At 35.1% G+C, this 23473-nt stretch overlaps 3 protein-coding genes across 15 annotated transcripts in view; 1 reads left to right on the top strand and 2 right to left on the bottom strand.

The window, feature by feature from the left end:
- Window positions 1-13199, bottom strand: part of LOC127062484 (uncharacterized) — a 313355-nt gene extending 300156 nt beyond the window's left edge. Inside the window, exon 1 of one of the 2 annotated variants that reach the window (XM_050990814.1) lies at window positions 13099-13199. Coding sequence is in view for 1 of the 2 variants with exons in the window: in XM_050990795.1 (XP_050846752.1) it covers window positions 4903-4946 (44 nt within the window). In the remaining variant the exon portion in view is untranslated. Of the gene's footprint in view, window positions 1-4902; window positions 5170-13098 lie in introns of those variants that run through there. The other variant, XM_050990795.1, reaches the window with a different exon arrangement.
- On the top strand, window positions 6299-21482 carry LOC127062546 (atlastin). 6 transcript variants are annotated; one of them, XM_050991020.1, is made up of 9 exons: window positions 6299-6447; window positions 6573-6838; window positions 14171-14248; window positions 15272-15531; window positions 15717-16496; window positions 16603-16824; window positions 16924-17138; window positions 17242-17308; window positions 18480-21482. In XM_050991020.1, the coding sequence occupies exons 2-9, from the start codon at window positions 6784-6786 to the stop codon at window positions 18612-18614; spliced, it is 1812 nt and encodes a 603-aa protein (XP_050846977.1). In that variant the 5' UTR covers window positions 6299-6447; window positions 6573-6783; the 3' UTR covers window positions 18615-21482. The 6 variants fall into 6 exon arrangements, with proteins under 6 accessions (XP_050846977.1, XP_050846974.1, XP_050846968.1 ...); XM_050991011.1 differs by lacking the exons at window positions 6299-6447; window positions 6573-6838 and adding exons at window positions 13494-13866; window positions 18148-18178; XM_050991017.1 differs by lacking the exons at window positions 6299-6447; window positions 6573-6838 and adding an exon at window positions 9449-9738.
- On the bottom strand, window positions 21463-22997 carry LOC127062604 (peptidyl-prolyl cis-trans isomerase FKBP4-like). Of its 7 annotated transcripts, none has more exons than XM_050991162.1 (3): window positions 22545-22979; window positions 22443-22475; window positions 21463-22347 (listed from the first exon to the last, which is right to left on the bottom strand). In XM_050991162.1, exon 3 carries the CDS (start codon window positions 22298-22300, stop codon window positions 21563-21565), a length of 738 nt encoding a protein of 245 aa, XP_050847119.1. In that variant the 5' UTR covers window positions 22301-22347; window positions 22443-22475; window positions 22545-22979; the 3' UTR covers window positions 21463-21562. The 7 variants fall into 7 exon arrangements, with proteins under 7 accessions (XP_050847119.1, XP_050847128.1, XP_050847111.1 ...); XM_050991171.1 differs by having other exon boundaries at window positions 22841-22925; XM_050991154.1 differs by having other exon boundaries at window positions 21463-22475; window positions 22928-22997.
- Between the last annotated feature and the right edge of the window lie 476 nt (window positions 22998-23473).

Raw genomic sequence — 23473 nt, 5'->3', positions numbered from 1 at the left:
GTGTTCTTAATTATCAAGGGAGAGAAATGATTTCTCTTAATGTATTATCGATCAACATTATCTCTTTTGTTTAGGTGAATTTAGTTAAATGGGTACCTTAGTTTACGAATGACTTATTATTCGGTGAAGGAGAAAACGAGTGGCAGAAACTAAATGGCGTCGTGTAAACTTATTTACAATAGTTTTCTTTCGCGTGGACGCTCGTAGCGATACGTCGTAGCCCGAGCTACCGACAAAATCGATATCCATGCATTAACCATCGAATGGCTAAGTGGAAAAGCGCCGCGGATTATTGTATTAGTAATGAATGGGCCGTTACTTTATGCCGGGAGAGCTCGTTTAATAAACCAGGGAACTGCTGAGCGTAATAGACGACATACGTTGTTATTCCTTCATTTCTTTCCTTTTTTCTACCCTCTCAATATAATCAATCGTACGTAATATTGTATATGACTTTCTAGCGATCTCAAAATATACCGATAAACCGATAGAAAGTTCGATATCGTTAAACGTTTCTATATATCTGCATTATAAAATCATTAGAAGTTAAAGAAGAGGTAATACGAACAGAGGAATAAAATTACGCTCTTTTCTTATTTAAATATCCTCTCCTATCGCAAAGGTCTTAACGACTCTATCCTTTTCTGTCCTGCGAGACAATCGGCCGGTGTGAAAAGGCAAGATACAACCCTTGCAAAGAGATACGTGTTTAAGCTTTACGAAGCTCTCAAGAAAATTGGACATCCTCCGGAATGGGACGTAATTTTCCTCACTCGCAAGAGACAGATTGGTAATCGTCCTCCGTAAGATATAAAGCACGGTACGGCGTTTCGTCGTGTCAGCTACGCTGAGAGGAGGAAAAAGGATAAGAAAAATAAGAAAAAAGAAAAAAGAAAAAAGAAAGAAAGAAAGAAAGAAAAAGAAAGAAAGAAGGTAAAAAAAGAAAAAAAAACGAAAATAAAAAGAACGAGTAGGAAAGGATAAGAAAGGAGCGAGAGCAGAAGAAAGGATGAAGGAGATCGAAAAAAGGAAAAGAAAAAAGGAGAGAGAAAAGTTTGGCGAACGTTTGACGATAGAAGGGAAAGAAATCAGGACGTGTTTTGAAAGGTCTTTGATAGAGAGACCGCGCTAAATCACAGCTCGACGTGGACGTGAAAAAAAGTGTGTGCAGGATATCGAGAGAACAAGCAATTCCATCAACGTCGAGTGAAATATAACGGCGCGAAACTCAAATTAAATATCTCATAATGCCGGTCACTCGTTCGCGTTCGTGTTTGTATAGGAGCACACGTGCAAACGTTTTACCGCGACGAAGGTTTTCTCTTTCTCTCTCTCTCTCCCTCCTCTTTTCTCTCTTTCTCTCACACTTTTCGACCTGGCCAACAGCCAAACTTTGCCAACACGCCAGGTTTGATGCCTAAAAAGGATCGTAAATTTATCTCGCAGCGCGTCCGCCGCTCTACATTTGGCTTCGCGCGTCGAATAATTAATAATTTTCGAGATTCACGATGGCAAGTGAAAGTATTGTAAATCTTCGTCGTCGTCTTTACAACGCAAAAGATTTTTTTTTTGGTCCGATCTAAGTCAATCGACGTGTCTATATATATACACACACGCGCGCACGCAAGGTGCGTTAATAAGCGACTTTTTTGAAATCTACGCGTTTACAATATTATGCCTCGGTCCTACCTATACAGTTAATTATCGGAAGCTATAACGCAATGGCGCATACGGACCGTTAGCAGCCCACCGCAGTTCGCTCATTTATAATAGAAACGTTATTAACGGCCGATCGTATCAGAAATGTTATCGGTAATCGGTACGCGATTACGCATTCGCGAACACGCTCGCGCCAAACAAATCGTTTACGAGAACCGTGCAACCTTTTATACTAATTACGCGTTTATCGACGCGTCACGGCGATGGCGTCGAAAATAATCCGCAAAAATGAGATAAAGCGGTATCCCGCTTTACTCGTGTTCGAATCGCGCGAAGAAACGAGCGTGCTAAATTGCCATCGTTGCGGATGCGAATTGATAGATTAAATCCTTCGACCATCCATCTATATCCATCTATCTGTACAAAAATAAAGCACAAATTTTTTTTCTTTCAAACGCTACGAACCATATCGCACAATTCGAAAAATCTACTCTTTAAAACGTTATCTCGTCCCGATAGTAATCTCGACAATATCGAAGGCGTTTTCTAAAGTGTTTTTATTATATTTCCTTCGTATTTACGAACACGCAAGTGGAATTCGTTTTCTAAGCGAATCATTGTATCGATTCGATTGAAATCCGAGGAAACGATTATCGACATAAAATTATGGAACGTTTGCGTTTGCGTTTGCATTTATACGTCGATTCGCGGTAACAGAAATTTTCCAGAAACAATCGAGCTCGTAGAGCGTTCACTACGACGGATTTGCACATTCAATACAGTTACCATACCGCGCGGTCACGGTCCTTTGCTCCAACCATCCACGCGAATTCGAATATCTGCTAAAATCAATCGATAACGCGAACGATTCGCGTATCACGATGGTGTCGAATACGTGGACATGGAAAACATTTGTAAATGCAGCACGCCTTAAAAATGATTCTTCACGGAACTATCCTCGCTATTTTTAGTAGAACACAGCTGCCATGTCGTTTTCTCTCTCTCTCTCTCTCTCTCTCTCTCTCTCTCTCTCTCTCTCTCTCTCTCTCTCTCTCTCTCTTTCTCCTTCTCTTTCAACCCAATGCGTCACGATATTCGACGATGTTTTACACGGATAAAATAAATCGTGTTCTACGTTAAAAGAAATAGAAATATAGTTGAAACCCGTCGAAATGACAAACTGGTAATTTCGCTTCTGCCATGACTGTCCCAAATGATATATCGATAATCCCACTTACAGTTAGAGCTCTTCAACAAATACGAAACTTCTAAAGTAACGGACGAGATAAAAATATATTCCATGACTTGATTCAGGGCTTGTAGAATTAATAGAAAACTTACTGCTCGTCGATTTATATACAATTCTAACATTCTACTACACGCGGTACATTGTTCCTCCCTTTTCATTTGTTTCGATGAAATTGGTATTCCTATAATTTATGTATACGATACGCTTCCACTGATAATAAATTATACGCTCGTTAATTTGGGAAAAAGAGAATCACGATCGCTTTGGTAGGAATATTATACACGAATAATTTTCTCGTTCGACCGCGAAGTAGGATCAATGAGTGGAAGGTGTGGTAAGTTAACGTACAATTCATTGGAAACGAATATTCTCGAGGATCGATAAATAATTTCAACGATAAACATTTCGAATTATTATTTCGCTTACGATATATCAATCATATACGATATCGAAGTAATCTTAAGAAATTTGAAACCCTCGTCCGAGAAATTTCGACTCGTCGTTGGAGACGGTTATATCAAGACGTCGATCCCCCAAAAAACGTTGCCAAAAACAATATACGTATAAGCCATAATGCCGAATGTATTTTCATCGACAATGTTCCATCAAGAATATAACTAATTTACTGGTTCACGTGAGCGAACAACGTGGTCACGCGTGGTAGAATCCCATTGTACCGTTCAAATAATAGATATAAATAAACGAACTAGCAAAGTGCCAAAGTATTTTCTGGACGTCTAAATAATTCGTTCGAGTATTGTTCGATAAAAATGAGACGTCATCGTCGATTCGATATAATAAAAAGTAGAACGAGCAAGAGGATAAAAGTAAGAAGAAAATAAAAGCACGATAAATCGGACATCGACGTGCGCCGATAGCTCGTGTCAATGGCTCGTCTCGTTACTACTACTCGGACCACGTGCGACCGAGTACCGTCACTCACAGAATAGAGTAGAAACATATTTCTATCGTCCGAAGGCTAATCGTCTAAATTTTACTGTCGGTTGCAAAGCCGTCATCTTGACGCTTCGAACCTGTTTACCTATCCTACACATCCCTTCCTTCCACAAAGCTTTTAAAAGCTTTTACAACGTCTTTAAAAAGCTACAGAAGACTCGCGAACGATCCGGAGTTTCTGCTTGTCTCGGATTATAATCGAAATATCAAGAGAAACGATGGACATTCGTTACACGGCCATTCAAATGTGAACAGTAAGCGAATCTTAAACATCGATATACCACATGGCTAGCGAATATCGCTACAACTATAAAAGAAATACGAGCAGAAGATACGAAACCGGATAACTTTCGAACTCGGTACCGTATTATATTTTGGATCGAATCGAAAAAATCTTATCGCGTGGCTACGAATCTGGGAAGAAAGGAACGAGACGAAGGAGGAACAAAAGACGAAGAAAGATTTGGAGTAACGAATATCGGGAACGTGATCGTTCGTGATAGAAGCCGAGCCGCGAGACGATGCGCGCTATTCGTAAAAATAGAGCGTCCTATTCTCGTCGGTGGCACGCGGTACATGTCATTCGAGTCGTTATCGCCCACGTTTTTCCACTTATTTAATAGCCTAGCTTTTCGAGAGGAAAAAGATTCGAGAGGGAACACGATGGATAGGAGGATGTGGTAAGAAAGCAAGAAAATCAAGTCGACCAAAGTGAAGAAAGAAAGGATCGATGAAACGAAGACATTTCTAGAGTCTTGCCGTAGTATCTACGATAAAGTTCCGAGCAATAAATTGATATCGCAGCTGGCTGCGTTCTTTGGCAAGGAGAGTCCATTAGTCGCGGCATTTGGCATCTCCGCTTTCGAGCTCGGAGTGGCTCCAGACGTCATCGTAATTACACAAACCGGCAGGGAAAAGAGAGAGAGAGAGAGCGACATACTGTAGTAGAAAAGCACTCAGGGTGCTATTTTTTGCAGGTTCCTATTTAGATCGGCGCACGCGCTTTACGATAGAGTAACGAAAGCGGTGATACTCACCAAGGGAAAAGCGTGTTGGCGTAGGGTCCGAAGGAAGGGCACATTCCGAGGGGCAAGATATATATATATATATAAGATATATATAGATATATATATCGAAGCGATCGTCGTCTTGTTCTGTCTAAGTCATTATTTAGCCGAAAGTATCCGATCGTTGTTGAAGGCGATGATACTATCGGTGGTGACTGCGATGACGATGGTGGTAGCGATGGTGGTAGTGGTGATGGTGGTGGTGGTGGTGGTGGTGGCGGTGGTGACGGTGGTGGTGGTGGTGGTGGTGGTGGTGGAGGCGTGGGACAAGAAAGTCGAGGTTAGGGGCGCGCGCGCGACAACGTGCGCATCTTCCAAGGCCGTTCCCAAGGCCGCTCCCAAGGACGCCACTTCAAGGCCGTTTCCGTGGGGGACTCGAGGAGACTTCCCGAGAGAGAAAGCGAGCGAATGAACGAGGGAGAAAGAGATGGATGGATAGACAGACGGATGAAGAGAGAAAGAGGGAGAGAGAAAAGGAGAGAAAGAGAGAGAAAGAGAGAAAGAGAGAAGGTCGGAGAACAGGAGGCAATTGCCGCGCGCGCGAACTCGTGACTCGTGGTGAACGCGCGTGATGTCACACAGCTCGTTCGTTTAGTTACGATGCGCTACGTCGGAAAATAGGATGCACGCGACAGGCTGGTTCACGCGACAGAAACGAGCCACGCGCTTCGTCGCGATTACTCGCGAGGATGACGACGACGGTGGTGGCGACAACGACAACGACAACGACAACGACAACGACAACGACAACGACAACGGCGACGGCGGCGACGACGGCGACAACAACGACAACGATAACGGCGACGACAACGATGACGTCGACAACGAATACAGCGACGATCCTCCTCTCTCTCATATGCCAATACGCGCCTACGCTTGTTTACCATCCGACGAGAGCCGCATCAAGGCGAACGCGCGAACCCGCCTCGAGTTTCGCTCTATCCACCGTGTCATCCGGCCGCGAGACACCAACTTTTATTACTTCTTTCGAAGCCGCCCCTTTCCTCTCCTCTTATCTCGTCTTTTTTCGTATCCCCGAGCTTTACCCTCTTTGTACTCGCAACGACACTTGCTTTAGCAATGGTTTCCCTCCTAAAACGAGTGCAGAATTCGCGCACGAAACGATGCACCGCCGCGGCCCAGCATCCACCATGGGGGATCTGCGACCGTACCACCACCGACCTCGAATCACGTACGCCGGTGAAAGTAGTGCCGCGCGCGCTTCTCCACCGAACTCCGACGAGACACCGACCACACACGATCGACGACGAACTTACTCGAGTACGGCCGCGCGCGCCAATTTCGATGTTTCGTTCGTCTTTTGTTTCATTTCCCTTGAAAATCCATCTAACGGATACGTCGAGACGTTGGCTCACCTTCGATGGTTCAGTTCGAGTTCTCCTCCCGTTTTGGACGTTTTTAAGTTCGTTGTTCGAAAATTGTGCTCGTTTCAAAATTAAGATAGTTTCTCTGTCTCGAGTGAATATTATATCACGTAAATTACCTCGTATTCAGGTAAAGATATTCACGAATCTTTACGTTCAATAGTCTCGTATTCGTTTACCGATACTAACCTCAATTTTTCAATTATTTTATCTTATCTTTTTAATTATCCCATCTCTCTTTTGTTTTCCTTCAAGTGTATCTATCGACGAGCTTGTTTCGGTTAGTATCATAAAAAGCTTGTTTGGTGTGGTCACCGACGTGTCTCACCTCTTCGAATGCAATAACAAACGATTGTCGGCCAACTAAATCTCGTCGTTCGAACCCGCTCTTGTAGTAAAGACTGACTGGCTATAACAGTGAGGAAGGTGCGCGCGACAACGGAAATGACGACATTCGTATCTCAATATGGCGGACGCTGGACAACGTAAACAGACTGGCAATCACGGGCTCTCGTATGTTGGTAAGTATTATCAGTATTTCTCGCGGTTATTTGACAACGTCGAGCTAGATTTCGAACGCACGAGCTCGAGCGAGAGACGAACGATGAAGAAACGAGCAAAACACGCGCATCTCCGCGTCTAGCAGATGTAATCCGTGTCATGGCTTTTTGACATTTCGTCATCTCGATAGTAAGATATTTTCGCGTTTCTAACGTCGTATCGTCTCTTCCTATATTTTGTTGTTTTCGATGCGAGCTCTTATGAAAGTATTCGACGACGACGACGACGACGACAACGACGATGACGACGACGACGACGACGACGTAAGACATAAGCTTTGTTCTTTCGATTCGATCGTAATACATCGATACGTTTTGATCTCGCTCGTCATTCCTCGGTAACGTACACGTTATTTTTTTCTCCTCTCAAGAAACAGCTCAACGTTCGAATTAATCGACATATTCTAAGGTCGTATAGTAATTTAATGTAATAATAACTTTAAAGTGAACGCTGAGAAAGATCGAAAGAAAAGTCTACGATGAGTAACATGCATGTTATTTTGGAGGTTATAATGTGCTTTTATACGACACGATCTCTGTCTTTATATCAGCCTACTCCATGTATAATTTCAACTTCTTCGTAACCATTGACATAACGACGTATAAAAATAGATATTTCGTGGCTCTACTCGCACGTAAGAATGTGAGGAATGAACGGAGATTGTGTCAAAAGTGACGTATCTCGGAGGCATGGCTCGTAAGTGCTGCCCTCGCACGACCAAAAACGTTATTATCGCGTTTCCAGCGAGGGAACTTTGAACCGTTTTACTCTCGTTCGAGTCTTCAAGGCCTTTTCCTCGATTACTCAGCGAATTTACAAACGTGCTTATACTAACATATATACGTAATATATACGCATATCAAACTTTAAAGAATGTTTTGTTCTTTCTTGCCGTTTTTCTCTATCTCTCTTTGCAAACCTTTGGATACAAAATTATATTGTTTTTCCGAAACGTCATTTAAGAAGAGCCTTCGTCCGAACGATATATTTGAAATTGTAAAAACGTTCTTAAAAGCTGTTACTCCGTGAGTTTCGTTTTCTTCGATGCGTTTACGTAACAACTAACAATAATACAACTAGCGAGCGTTCTCGAGACAATTTTTCCAATGAAACCTCGCGAGTATCGACGATCGAAATTCGTTTTTATTTCGCAACGACCTGTCAGGATTCGAGGAAAACTGGTTATTTCAGTATTGAAAGCCATATTCAGTTGGTAATAACGTTTTGGCAAACGCTGAATACTGTTGTAATTAATCATGCGAATATAGAATCTCATTCGCGTCATATTATTCGACGTTTAACATGTTACGAGACAAAATTTTTCAAAGAACGATTTGAAAAAGTCGTTTTTAATATTTCGTTTCACCACTGGCAAACTACAGTCGAAAGATTAAAAAATACTCAAAGGAATTCTTTTTATTTTCGCGTCCAAAAGTGCATTATTTTCAAAAAAAGAAAAAAGATAAAGAGAGAGAGAGCAGAGAAAGACAAATATCTACATAAAAATATCCAATCCCTGGAATTAAAATATTTATCTCGATGTTTCCGTAAAAACGTTGGATTAAAGTACGTAGGATTAATTCGAGAAAGAGGCATTAAACGCTTTCTCCCAGTCGAACGGAAATTTACTATTCCGAATAAATTTCAACTACCGATACGAAATTATTCTCGAACATCGAACTTTCTCCGACTTCGTTTTCAATATAAATCGAGTTCGTAACGTACGATTCGTCCGAATCAAAAATTATTTTGCTATTTTCTCCTGCGTACGTAAATAGCAAAGGATTAAAAAAAAGAAAGAGAGAAGAAAATTCTCGTTGAATTCTTATACCATCTTTACTTAGAGAACGCGTACGTGGCACGTAATCTAATTTTTAGAATGTAAAATATCAAAGGGACGAGGAGTATTAACTCGTCAGAGAGAGAGAGAGAGAGAGAGAGAGAGAGAGAGAGAGAGAGAGAGAGAGAGATAAATACATAGGGTTGCTTGTGGTAGTAGTGAAAAGGGAAGAGACGTTATCAAGTATCGCGAAAGAAAAAGAAAAAGGATGAAAGTGAGGGAAAGGGAGAGAAGGATCGTGTATTACGTCCTCTTATCTTTTCGGACGTGTATCGCCTTTAATTAGCTCATACTAATTCTCTGTGTGGGTTGGATAAATATTATGGAATTGTGTACACAACACATGCGCGTACATTTTATATATGCATGTATTGTGTGGTGTGTACTCGCGTAAGAGAAAAGAAAGAAAGAAAGAAAGAATATTCACGATGCGAGTACGGTACAGTTGCGAAATACTAACACGGAATTATCAGATGTAGGTCCGCAAGGGTAGTCGCGTAATATCGTTTCAAATTAAACGAAAGCTACGACAATGAGAGAAGGGTGGAAAGGGTGATCGCGGTTTCAAAGCCGATGGAACACGACCGATCGTCGTAGGTACAAACAAACATACATACATGCTTGCATAGGTATATATACATGTCCGTATTTCGTATAGGAAATGAGACTCGCATATTGGCATACCTATTTTGATCGTAGCGCATGGCGTGTGTTTTATTGAATAGTGTCGCTAGCGTTACGCGTTGTGTATCGAGTGAAAACGAGTCGACTTCGTTTCTCGATAGTTTATTGTTACCCGTTGTGCTCTGTCGATGTTGGGAAAAAGGGAATGAGAAAGAGAAAGAGAGAAAAAAGGAGAAAAGAGGAAACAATAGCTAGCAATACATGTCTAAAGCGTATCGAGCTACGACCGTACGACAAATTTCTCTTTTCTGTTATAGCTATGCGAAGAGATGTTATTAGAGAGACTAATATCGAGTAATCGAGGAATAATAAATTTGGCAATGATACATTATAAAGGTAACCGTAAATATTTCTCCATTTTCAGACATAAATACAATAATAAGATCAGGCAGCCTATGTATGAATATTTCTGAGATATTGTAAACATTGTTTTTCATCGATTTGGGAAAAGAAATGTTTCGTATCGAAGAAGTTTATTAGTTTGTATATATTGCAGTTCAATAAAAGTCTAAGGCTATTTTCACACGAGCGTTAGTTAGATATCGCAGGATACGATATAATTCTCTTTCCACGAAGGATAACTAAGATCTTGTAATACGTAAAAGAAATTTCAATCGCAAAATATAGTTTAATGAGTTTGGATGTTGACTCCTTTGGGGAAAAAATGTTACCTCGACAAAACAGCATATTACTTCTACAACGGTAGGCGTAGCGTCAAACAAAGGCTCGTTTGAAAGCTATCTAACGTTACTTTTGCGCCCATTTTTCTCGTTAACGTCGTTAACCTACAATTGTTGCTATTTACAAGCAAAAATTTCGTTTTACGCGGTCATAAAAAAGACGAAGAAAACAACTCGCGCGAGAAAATATTGTAGTCGTAAATTTCCATCGTAATAAGAGCATAACGGATCTTGTTCGATTGTTTACATTTCTAGGATGCGACAACGATCGCAGAAAAAAAAAAAGATAGCGTGTCTACAAATAGTTTAATACGTAATAAATTTCTCTTTTCGCTTCAATATTCGCAACAATGCGTATATGTACCGACGATACAATCGCTTTCGATTCTCGCATATTTCCTTCCTAATTAAGCTTGTACTATTCGATCAAATGAATTCCAAGCTAATCAATCGAACGACGGTAATTGCCAGTCCAGCGAGTCGATTAAAAAGGACGATTTTCGTGTGCTTCTATATCGAAGTTGCCGTCGGCATCCTATTGATGTCGTTTTAAAACTTTTAATCGCGAGTAATATCGGTTTTTGCGAGATATCGCAATGAATCTATGAAGAAATTTTAACCGGAAACGCAGAGCAATATTTCACCCATTCAAAGTTTCAAAGTATGGCACCAAAAAGCCACATCGTAAAATAAAAACGAATACGTTATGGGCCCGTGCGGATACGTTTTGTAGACGCGACCATCGTCCTACGCGATCTCTCTAAATCCTGCTTTTGTCAATGTTTCGGAGACGACCATATTTTTACCATTCTAACTCTCGCAATCCCGTTTTAACGCGATACGACTAAAATCTCTTTGGTGGCATACCATAAGGCGTTGCGATCTTTTTTTCACTTTTCTTTTTCTTTTTTTCTTTTTTCTTTTTGCTCTTTTTTTCTTCTTTCCATCGTTTTCAGCAATACAAAATAGCGCAATCAGCCATGAATTTCGTTCTAATGACATTTTGCTTAATGTTGAACCGAATTAATTAACGTTTCGATAGAGTTATAGTAAGTGTAAACAGAGTGTAGTATGCAAATAACGAATCAACATAGGATACGCGTCCTATCAAACACACTTACTCCGTATAAATATTTGCGTAGTTTGCACGGGCTCTCCGAACTCTTACGTAGAAACGATACATATTTTGTATAATTACGAATACATGAAACGTGAGTATAAAAAGCTATTACTAGAACACGTTGAAGTAATTCGGCCTTAAATAAAACTTATCTTAGACGATCGGTAGACAGATTATAATTATCTCGCTAACGCCGTTCGATTTAGCATGGAAGTTTTTGTGTGTATGCGTGTGGGTGTGTGTGCATGCGTGTATTATACGATACGATTATAGGAAATATTACATCGTGTAAGAGACAAAAGTAGAAAATTTCTCTTAGCTCGAGAACTCGCAATCGAATCTCGCAAACTTTAGGAATCGCGATTACGCTCTACTTCTATATTGTTAGATATATATAAATAAACTCAACGGTGGATAGCTTCGTAGTTAAGATTAATGACTGTGGAGATGCCTGTGGAAGAAAATATAATAATTTTAACTGGATCGATCGAGGAACGTTCTCGTTTCTCTTCTTCTCCGTTCAATCCTGAGTTCCTTTCGAGCTCCTTTTCTTTCGTGGTAAAACTTAGACTGTATACGTACTGTCGAACTATCATCGACGATTAAGTCGACGACCAAACGAATCGCTTGTGTAATAGCTCGTGTTTTCGTGATCGTCAACGATCTTGCATGATCAAGCGTGTACACGCTCTCGTACATTCTCTTGCATCTAATAGTTACCGGCAACTACGGTCCGCCTGCAGCCTTAAAATATTTGCTCGGAGAAAAAAAAAGGATAGAAAAAAAAAAGAGAGCAAACGTCGACTTACTTTTTCAAATAAATATAAGCGTGGGAAAACGGGCCATAAGATCGCATCGTAATATCCCTTGCGCGTCACGGACTCGTGATCGTTGTTCGCGATTTACTCTCTTCCAACGTACCGTAGAACGATTTTAAATTTCATTCGTTCAAATCTTATTCATCCGACTTTTTAATACTGAGAAACATTTATCTTCCTTCCGTAATAGCAATAATAAATGTTAAATTTTCTCTACTCTTAGATATATGGATCTATATAATTTGCTTTAAATGACATTTTCTTCTTCTTCTTCTGCGATCGTTTCAAATCTTTTAAATCTTTTTCCTTTTCCACGTATTGTAATTAATTTCAGACTCGTAAGTTCTTTCCTACCTGTCATTTAAATACAAGAAAAACTACGTAACGTCAGTCGGTCGTGTATCGTTCGTAAAAAACCGGCACGATATAAAAGTCTAGAGGTCAAGTGAGTCCAAAGGTTGAGAATGACAATGAGGAAACGTGTTCTTTTTCTTTCTAATCGCATCGATTACTTTTCATAAATTATTTTTAATTCTTTCTCCATTACAAATAAAAATTAAATACTATTCTCTATTTTAGTTTTCGCCAAATACCGTTAATAATCGCGTGAATAATAAAATAAAAAAAGCCTTTGGCGAACGAATCGTACTTACGTGCGTTCAATAGCCGTTTTGCTGATCGCGAAATCAACCACGAACTTAAGCACTGCGACCGAGAGTTAACAAGATTTCTCTGCTATTTATCGACTATGAAACGATGCCAATTCGCCAAATAATCCTACGCTTTTCACCTCTTTTTTTGTCACAATATACATATATTAACTAGTTACAATAATAGAATAGAAAGGTATATTGTTCATGCCTCTACATTTTTCTTTTTTTTATTCGTCCATTAAATAATCAAATAAAAACGTGATTGTTTTTACGATGATATCGTATTTTCTATATGAAAATATCGTAAGATCATCGTTTTTATCATAGATCATCGTCGAAAGAACAAAAAAAAAAGGACATAGCATTCCAAACGGTCAGCGAATTTTATTCGAAATAACGTTAGCTAGTAGTAGGGATCATCTTACGTTTTCCATCTGAAACCACTAAATCCTCCGGTCTCTCCTTTTTATAAATTGACTATCTTACGGGATGATATCACGCGATTAAGAATTTTTCGGTTTCCTTCCGTCGATTCTTTCTCGGTTGGTGGAACCAGTTTTGTAAATTTAGTAATAAAGTAAAAACTGTCGAGAGAGAAAGAAAAAAGCGTAACTTCGAAGAGCGTATAAGTTGAACACGTTGACGTCTTACTTGTTACGACGTATACGCGTATTATGTATGTAGACGCAAATCGACGACTATGGGATGCTGCCAACTCCCAAACTCCTTCGCGCTACTCGCGGACGAGTAGCTCCGAGCACCTCCACCACTGCCTACCAGGATATTTCTGGTCTTCCTTCGCGCGACTTGTTAGTGCCCGATTGTGCGTGCACCGTACATATTCCTACACAACAGTGCTATCTAATTGCGTCTTTGATTATCGCGCAAATCTCGACTGTTCTTCTTCTTTTTTCTTCTGTCCACCCTTCGCCGAATGTAAACCGGAAGGAAGATGAGCGAAAAGAAACACATCACGCCGAGCCGGAAGCGACTCGACGAAATTTCGAGATTGAGATCGAGGGAACCGACGAGACCACCGAGAACAAAAGTCAATCAATCACCTTCTTCCGACCTAGGATACGCATCTTCGCGTCTTCCCATTGTCATAAAAGATAGGAAGGAACATGAGGAAACAAGCAAAACTCGAGTTCGGCTCAACGATGGGCCTCTCGTGGAACTTGACTCTACTAAAGGTTTTCAACGTTTCTTCCACAATCGTTCATTTTGGAAAGTTCTTTGGTTCCGACAGCTAGATTCTCCGGTTCGCGTGCTCTTTTCTCTCTCTTTTTGTCTCTCTCTCTTTCTTTCTCTTTCTCTCTCTCTCTCCCTTTCTCTCTCTCTATCTCTCTATCTCTATCTCTCTCTCTCTATATATATAATGTTTTTGTATTTGTTATTCGTTCGGATCAAAGTTTTGGCGAGATCAATTTTTCATAAAAAAAAAGTGACGTTCGTGATTAAAGATCTTGAAAATTTTTTTTTCTTCTTTTTTTTCAGGCGGAAAGATCTCGATGACGACTCTCGATGAGAACGTGAATCCTGTACCGCGGGAGTTCCAAGCAATGGATAAAATTGGTGAGTTTTTTTTTATTGCAAATAAAAAATTTAACATTTTATAATTACGAGCTAAATTTGTGTTAACGATTCGCATAGTATTGACGTTAATGGGAAATAAAATAACAGTCGTTTCCTCGTAGATAGTATGCAAAGAGGACATTTAAATTATTGAGAATGGAAATCCGTTAAAAAAATTTTTTTTACTTTATCTGCAAAGTAAAAATAGAGTATATCATCGTGTATCTTGATCGAATGATTCTTATATTATTTTGTTATTGTTTTATTTATATACATGTAATATAAGTAATTATGTAAAATTACAAGATAAATACGTTATCATGATTTTTTGCATTACTTTCAATTCCGTACTGGTATGAGATTATACAAACTTCTTAACTACGTTATCATACAAAATGAATAATTATGTGTAATTGCATAGTTTTCGTCCTCGTACTACACGTTTATTCGCTCAGAAGTTTAATTACGGAATACTTACGATATGAATAAAGCAAAGCGCGCGTGCTTTACAAAATCTTTTCCTAAATCTCCCTATATATTCACGGTAAAAATATCTTACGTTGGTTTTATGCTACTTGAAAAATGCACGAGTAGAAAGTTACTACAAATTTTGATGATGAGTTTAATTTCTGTTCTCACCTTTATCTAATCCCCTCCTTTCTTTTCTTTTATTGCCCTCTTCCTCTTGAATGACTTGTCATGATATTATTCATATACGTATATATCTTTCGTGGAATATATTATATTTGCGATCGATTGACAAAGGTCGTTTGATACTAATAGCAGCTTTAAATTCCGTGATAATCACATTTTTCTTTTAAACGGTGTTTATTGGAATTATCTCTCTTTAGATATTGCTGATGCAGTCAAAATGTAATAAACAACTTAAGACTTAATTGTATCCATTATCATTTCTTTGACTTTAGTGACAAATCATTAAGTGTGAAATATATGCAATATGTTATACAATTATTATGGTTTATAGTTCCGTACGATTTTTCTGATATTTCTTATGTGATACAGATTACTTAGGACGAAGAGAACGCATAGAGTCAGCATCTATGATCACCCAAGATGAAAATACAACAGAATTTGGATATCCAGTACAAGTGGTACTTGCGCAGCCTGATCATACCTTTGAATTGGATGAAGAAGCATTATCCAAAATTCTACTTCACGACGACATAAAAGATAGAAGTGTTGTTGTCGTGTCTGTGGCAGGTGCATTCAGGAAAGGCAAAAGTTTTCTACTCGATTTTTTTCTTCGTTATATGAATGACAAGGTACTGACATATGTAGTCGTATTATTCTAATATAATATATATATATATTTTTTTATCTTTTTTATTATGGTTTATGAAGATCTTCCTTAAAAATGCTCTCTTTTTGTTTCATGTTTATATTTGCTATGTCGAAAATGGAATGACTTGCACATGTACTGCTTTTTCAAAATGTGCAAACATAATAGTACAGTAAGGGAAAAAATTCTGATTCTTGGTTGGGAAAAGACGATGAGCCTTTAAAAGGATTCTCATGGAGAGGAGGTTCCGAAAGAGATACTACAGGAATATTAATGTGGTCACATATTTTTCCTGCAACTTTACCAAGTGGAGAAAGAGTTGCTATAATACTAATGGATACGCAAGGTGCTTTTGATAGTCAATCAACTGTTAGGGATTGTGCTACAGTGTTTGCATTAAGTACGATGTTGTCTTCTGTACAAATTTACAATTTATCACAGAATATTCAGGAAGATCATCTTCAACATTTACAACTTTTCACCGAATATGGTAGACTAGCTTTGGAAAAATCAGGAAGTACACCCTTTCAAAGATTGCAGTTCCTAGTAAGAGATTGGTGTTATCCATATGAAGCTGATTATGGTGCAGAAGGAGGGCAGAAAGTATTGCAAAGAAGATTAGAAATATCTAATAAGCAACATCCAGAATTACAAAGTTTAAGAAAGCACATCAAATCTTGTTTTTCGGATATATCATGCTTCCTTATGCCTCATCCAGGCTTGAAAATCGCCACAAATCCCAAATTTGATGGTAGACTATCAGAAATTGAATCAGAGTTTAAAGAACAGTTGAAAGTTCTTATACCGATGATATTAGCACCAGAAAATTTAGTTACAAAAAAAATTGATGGCCAAGTTGTGAAAGCCAGAGATCTGCTTGAATATTTCAAAAGTTATATAAAAATTTATAAAGGAGACGAATTACCAGAACCAAAAAGTATGCTTGTTGTAAGTATAATCAATAATTTATAAATTAAGTATATATAGTTTTAATTATTCAAAATACCTTAATATTATCATATAATTGATTTCTTTTTTTTTCTCTTTCCTTCAGGCGACAGCGGAAGCTAATAATCTATCAGCTGTAGCTGAGGCAAAAGATGTATATTTACAATCGATGGAAAGTGTTTGTGGAGGAATCAAACCGTTTTTACCAACTGCCCTCTTAGATGCAGAACATCAGCGGTGTATGGATAGTGCTATACATCATTTCCAAAATAAACGAAAAATGGGTGGAGATGAGTTTAGTCAGATGTACATGGAAAAATTAATGAAGGTACTTATAAATATGTGTTATTATAATTCATTACAAAGAGATCAAGATGTCATTGAAAATTTGTCATAAGTAATTAATTTTGTTTCTATGCCATTCTAGGATATGGATGAAGCTTATCTTCAATTCAAAGCGCACAATGAAAGTAAAAACATTTTTAAGGCAGCACGAACTCCTGCAGTGTTTCTCGTGATAGCAGTCACTATGTATATTTTATCTGGTATATTTGGACTAGTTGGTTTATACAATATAGCAAATACATGCAATGTGATTTTGGGCGTTGGATTACTTACGTTCGTGTTTTGGGCATATATAAAGTATGTTAAATTTGATAATTTTTCTAATATTCGCAAGTATAAGTCGTATCAAAATTTTTTATCTGTATATTATATATATATATCCTAATATTAATTATTATAGGTACAGCGGTGAATTCCACCAAATGGGTACGCGAATAGATGAACTAGCAAATGCTATATGGGAAAATGTAAGTCTTAATATTATTTACTTAATAATTATGATTAGAGTCTTAGATCTAATCTCAAATATGTATCATGCAAATTTGAAATTTTTAACTTCTATAGAGATTCTGTCGATAGAGAGCTACTATTCATACAAAAATACGTAAAATCATGGAAAGATTATAATATCCACTTACACTCATTTTTATCATTGACTTTACATACTATTGGTGATATTGCATTAAATTTGAAAATTATAAATTTGTTAACAAATCTGAATTTGAAACTTTATTGTAATAATTTATTGTATGGACATAACTAAGGCACGGGAAAATTATTAAAATGTTTATTACATATTTTAAAGATTTTTTATAGTACAATAAGCAACAGCATATACATAAGGATTGTGCGTGCATTTACGTGTGTTGTATATACACATTTGCTCACTTATGTATTATTACATTTATACTAATCATACTACCATACATATCCTCATTAATACGCGCCATTTCTTATTTTAACAGGCCTGGCTATGCGCTCATCTTACTTACAAACTAAGATATCTAATCCTTCCCATTATTATAACTTTGATTGCAATACCCACTTATAAAATTATATATACCTACCTTTGTAAACATCGCTATATCTGATCCTATGCTTTATTCCTTTTTTATATTCATCATTTATCTCACATTCAAATTAAGTTTGCATAAATAAATTGTATCAATCATTAATTATTATTGCTTATGCTTTAGTTTAAATTTCATTATTAATTTTCTTATTTGCTTTTCAAAAAATATCCGTTTGCAGAAATAATTTTCTTAGCTTAATTATAAGTTTTGTTGTCTTTTATCCTTCCTATAAGCTGAGTGCTAACAGGATGACACTTTTGAAAGGTATGCTGTTTGGGAATTGTCTGTATAAGGTCTAAATGTATAAACCTTATATATATACACATTCCTTCAACTATAATCTTGCCTTTTATTAGTTAAATACATAATATAAAATACATAACATAAGATATTGCTTGTATAATCTATTTACTAATAGAAATTATATTGACATTTTTATTAACTAAAGATACTGTTAATATAAAGTGTTTCTATTGTGATAATATTATGAATGTATTATTTTTTATTGTATTTATTATGTATAGTTAATTCTATTTTCTTTTTTTTTTTTTTTCTTTTGCTTTAGTTCATGAAAGTACTTTATCAACAAATTGTGAAGAGGTCAGTTTCTGTAGCAGTGGTAGCGCAGGCTGCTGAATTGGCAACAAACACGACAATGAACGCCACTATCACTGCCAATGGCAAACCAAAAGTATCATAATGATCATTCCCTCCATTTCCAGATATTTTAGATGCATGAAAGCATACGTCAGTAAATTAACACCAATAAGTGGCATAACAAAATTTTCTGATATGTTTTGCTGTATACGTAAAGCCATGAATAGTTTCCTTTTTTTTTTTGATTATAAAATAAAAGATTGTAATTGATAGATTAATCTGAAATGACTGTGAATGTATATATGGTATATCCTGATTATAAATCAGTGTTAAATCATTGAAAATCCCAGTTATTAGTATTATCTATGATCATTACTATTACATTGTTATAGAATTGAGCTCTTATATTGATAAGTAGTAAGGTCATTATAGACTAATTCAGATTTTTAGTATCTGGAATGTTAACTTTATTAATAATGCTTTAGTGAAATGAAAATGCCTTCGAAAAAGCGTAAATAGGATTACGATGATACAAACGTATTAGATATTTCTGTCTGGACATATTTTTTTTAATCGCTACAACCTAAATTATAATACATTGAAATAAATACTTTTTATAATTTTTATAATTAGAATATCACTTTTTGGAAAAACTTACAGTTTTCTATTGCCACAAATTTGGTGTAATTAGTTCACATTATGTTTGTGCCAGAAACTTAATAATGTACTCTAATTATTTTTTTATCGAATACAATATAAATAACACAAATTGTTATTATTAACTATTGATTCTATATGATATTCAAGCCCCTTTTGTTTCTAATGGATCATGAATTTTATTTTTTTTTTTTTTTTCCATAGTAATAATGGTACATTATATAGAGAATCCAATGACACAAAATTATGTTTATTATATTATAAATATGATACTCGTGATCCAAAATAAAGAAACTGTGTGGGAATCTTATAATATTTTTCATTGATGGTATTATTTTGTATTCTGTATGTTCTAAAATTTAAAAGATGTGTTATGGTCCAACTATACCAACGCAACTGAGATATACATGCCATATTGATGTAACATGTGACTATATTAACTGTGTCACTTGACAGAATAATAATCTGCAGGGAGAGTTTATAAGTTCTGTAAGATTGTATTATCTAACTTAATTATAAGATAAATATTGTTGCCAATGTGGTATTAATATTGATAAAAATTATGTATTGTATATGATAGACTTTATTTCCAAGATTGCTCATACGGAAAAATGTAGTAAAAAAGATATCTGTGATCATTTTTTGTGAAATGCCTAATGTAATTCTGTATTATATTTAATATTGCTTGAATTATCTTTATCAATCTTTCTAATTCTTCAGCAAACAAATTTTACGAGGAAGCATTGTTTGATTTATAAAATATTTATAGAATTTGTATGCTGTGCAAAAGTGTGTCAAGAAATAGTCTCTTATTCGATAGACTATTATAAATATTCATTGAGTAATTGTGGATAATAAAACTTATCGTATGCATGTATCAAAATTTAGTTATCTTGCCAGATAAATATTAATATATTTTATATTTAATTTTATATATTTGGTAGTAAACAATTTTAATTTTCGAGCGTTTTTCTCGTATTTGTTTAGATATAATTAAAAATGATGCATGAGTTGAACTAATTTTATTCTGTATAATTAGTATTTTTACGACAGGCATAGCATAAAATTTGGCATGAATATATTAACCAAAAATTTATTATAACACAAACAGTCATTTATATAAAATTATAAAAGCATATAATATTTTACAAACAAGAAGGACAATTGTAATGGTTTGGCAACATTAATAGTTTTTTCTATTGTTATGTTCTTTATTACATACATATGGTAATGTGTAATTAATTAAAGAAATAATTTAGTGCGAGATTATATCTTAAGTAATTTGAACTTGCAGATAATAACATTCACATTTGCCTTGAATTATATTTCTTATAACTTTGTTTAATATGTTACTTTCTGTATTGTGGTTTATTTTTGAAAAACTTTAATATTCCTCTGTAAATATTTAATCTGGAGAAAAGAAGATACAGATATAAATGGATACAAATTATCTACTTGTGTTACTATATCTATTTAGCGTTGATTAATACTATTAAATCTAGATTATATTTTAATAATAGTTATAATATTTTAACTGAACATAACTGTTTATTAATATTATCTAATGACCGAGCAGTAAAATTATTTTTCATGCATCATTGTAAAAGGTGCCATTGAAGTTGCCTGTACCGTATACATATCTCTGTCTACTACATACATGGAGATTAGCAATAACATTTATCCTAAAAGAAAAAATCGCTAAAAGTTCTTCTTGTATATAATTTCAATGTAAAGTATTTTAATTCATATGGAGAAATCCAAAATTAATATGTAAATTATACGAATTAAGTTGAATTTACATGTTAATAATGACATTGTTTCTGTTTATGCCATTTTGTAAGATTATCAAGATTTTAAGTTTAATTAAACATTTGTAATAGCATTTTCACAGTATAAGAAAGTAACTAATTTGAAATTTTTAAGATTACAATAAAGCATTTCATTAAATACACATTTAAGAAATTGTGTACATTTGTTTCATCTTCGTATTGTGTATGAAAACGGTTCTTGAAATGATTTCATTTATTAAATGCTTTCATACTAGGATATCATTCAGAACAATAGAAGGAAATGTACATTACAATTATATTATATTAAACGCTCAATTATTCATCCTTCAAATCTTTTTGTACTAGTATTGTGTTTTAATACAATATAAAATAAATTTCACTGTACCTATATATAATATTTAACTATTGAATAACAAATGTAGGTAGAGAACTGTTGCAAGCTACATAAATAATACAAATGCGTCTAATGTGGTGTAACATTGTTATGGGTAAAATAAATGCGTATTTTTCTATTTATAAAATAACTATTTATTCTGTATATTATCTATATATTATCTGTAAACAATTTTATTTCAATGATTTAAAGATACTTGATACTTAATTTTTAAGTCTTAAACATTCTCTTTATCATATCTTTACACTTCTGATTTGCTTCCTGCAATTTTTGATTATAAATGAGAAATTGTTCTTTTGCAACAGCATTATGAGGCTCTAAAGTAATAACTTTTTTCAAATCAGGAACAGCATTTTCAACATTTCTTAATTTACCGTAAGCTACACCACGTCTATACAAAGCCTTAATGTTATTTTCATCTTTTTCTAAAATTTTATTACATAATTTAATTATATGTTCATAATTCTTGTTAAGCATATGACATCCAGCTAAATTGTTGTATAAAATTATCCTCAATGAATTGATATTTTTTTCTAATGATTTATCCAATTCCAGATCAGGTATTGGTTCTAGTGTTATTAAAATTTTGCAAGCTTTGCTAAATTTATGAAATGCATCTATGTGTCTTGATTCTTTAAATAATTTTACACCAACTTCTTTATACTTTAAAGCAATCTCATATTTTTCTTCTGGAGTCCAATTCCAAATTGTTTTAAAAGGCGTGAAATACTTCAAAATTACATTAAAAGTAACAATAACTTTTTCTCCTTCCTTAGATAAGGTAGACATATATATGGTAAACAAACTTTCCTCTGCGATCATCATCATCTGTATTCCCCTTTCAATTTTTCTGTCAATTTCAGAATTGGCTTCTCCTATCCTAATTGTCTTTTCAGTATCATCGAGAATTTCGGTTTGAAGCTGATTTTTCAAATCCGTAACATTCATTCCAGTAATATGTACATCTTGTATTATAATCTGGCATTCACAACATTCTATAGGTTTGTTTGAATAAATGCCTTTTTTAATTATTTCCTTTTTTATAGTCTTATCTCTAGATTCCCAAATATCCATTTCGATTAATACGTACTATTTTCAGAAGAGACTTGGAGAGTAAAAGTAACTGAAAAATATTTGTATTATCATTAGGCACAAATTAAATTATACATTATATATAATATGTCATATATACTTCTATATATTACTGTGACATATATTTGTATATATTTTGAAATATATACAGTATATAATAATAACTAATAATAATTTATATTTATTCTTCTTATGAGAGAATAAGATCAATTTCTCCAGTATTCAATGTTAGATTTAAAGGAAATGAAAAACAAAGTAGATATAACTTTATTCAAAATATCTTTGTCAATAAAAATACGATTCTTCGTAATAAAGATACGGCTCCGAAAGGAATTGAATCAAATGAATACATCTGAGAAATTGGATAAATACAAATGACAATTTCATTTATATTACACTATTTCGGTGTTTCTTAATAAATACCGATTACACTATAATTATTGATATAGTTTCTCTTAACATTCTTTAAAAAAATATCCTTACGAAAAGAGGTTAACTTTACACTTTGAAATACAAATGCTTATTTACAGGAACTTCAGTATATATATAGGTTATACCATCTAATATATCAACGCCCTCTAGTAGCTTAAATATTGGCGCTATATATAATTAGAGACAAATTCATATAATAATAACAGAAAAAAACAAATTATGAGTTGTTTATATACTAACAAAGAGATCTTCTTAGCGGTCGATAAAATCAAATAAAAAATTATTTATTTACTATTCTTCTATTTACTAGTCGCGGATCAAATATTTAAATTCTATTTTTTGTAGCGAGTTTGTTCCTTTCGGTTTCTCTTTTTTTCTTTCTTTCCATCTCTTTCTCTTCTTTTTTCTCCTTTTCTTTTTCTTGGAACGGGTAGTGACTCTTGCTGAAATCATACACACTTCGAAAAGAAAGACGATGAATTGCTTTAAAATTTGTCAGTTATATAATTTTAACATACAATTATTACAGCACAGTTAAGCATATTATAGTACTATTATACATCATACATTGTCTTTCTTTCTAAACAAATTAAAATT

This window comes from Vespula vulgaris, chromosome 1, assembly GCF_905475345.1.
Source record: "Vespula vulgaris chromosome 1, iyVesVulg1.1, whole genome shotgun sequence".
Lineage (NCBI taxonomy): Eukaryota > Metazoa > Arthropoda > Insecta > Hymenoptera > Vespidae > Vespula > Vespula vulgaris.
This window is presented reverse-complemented; position numbering and strand designations above follow the sequence as displayed.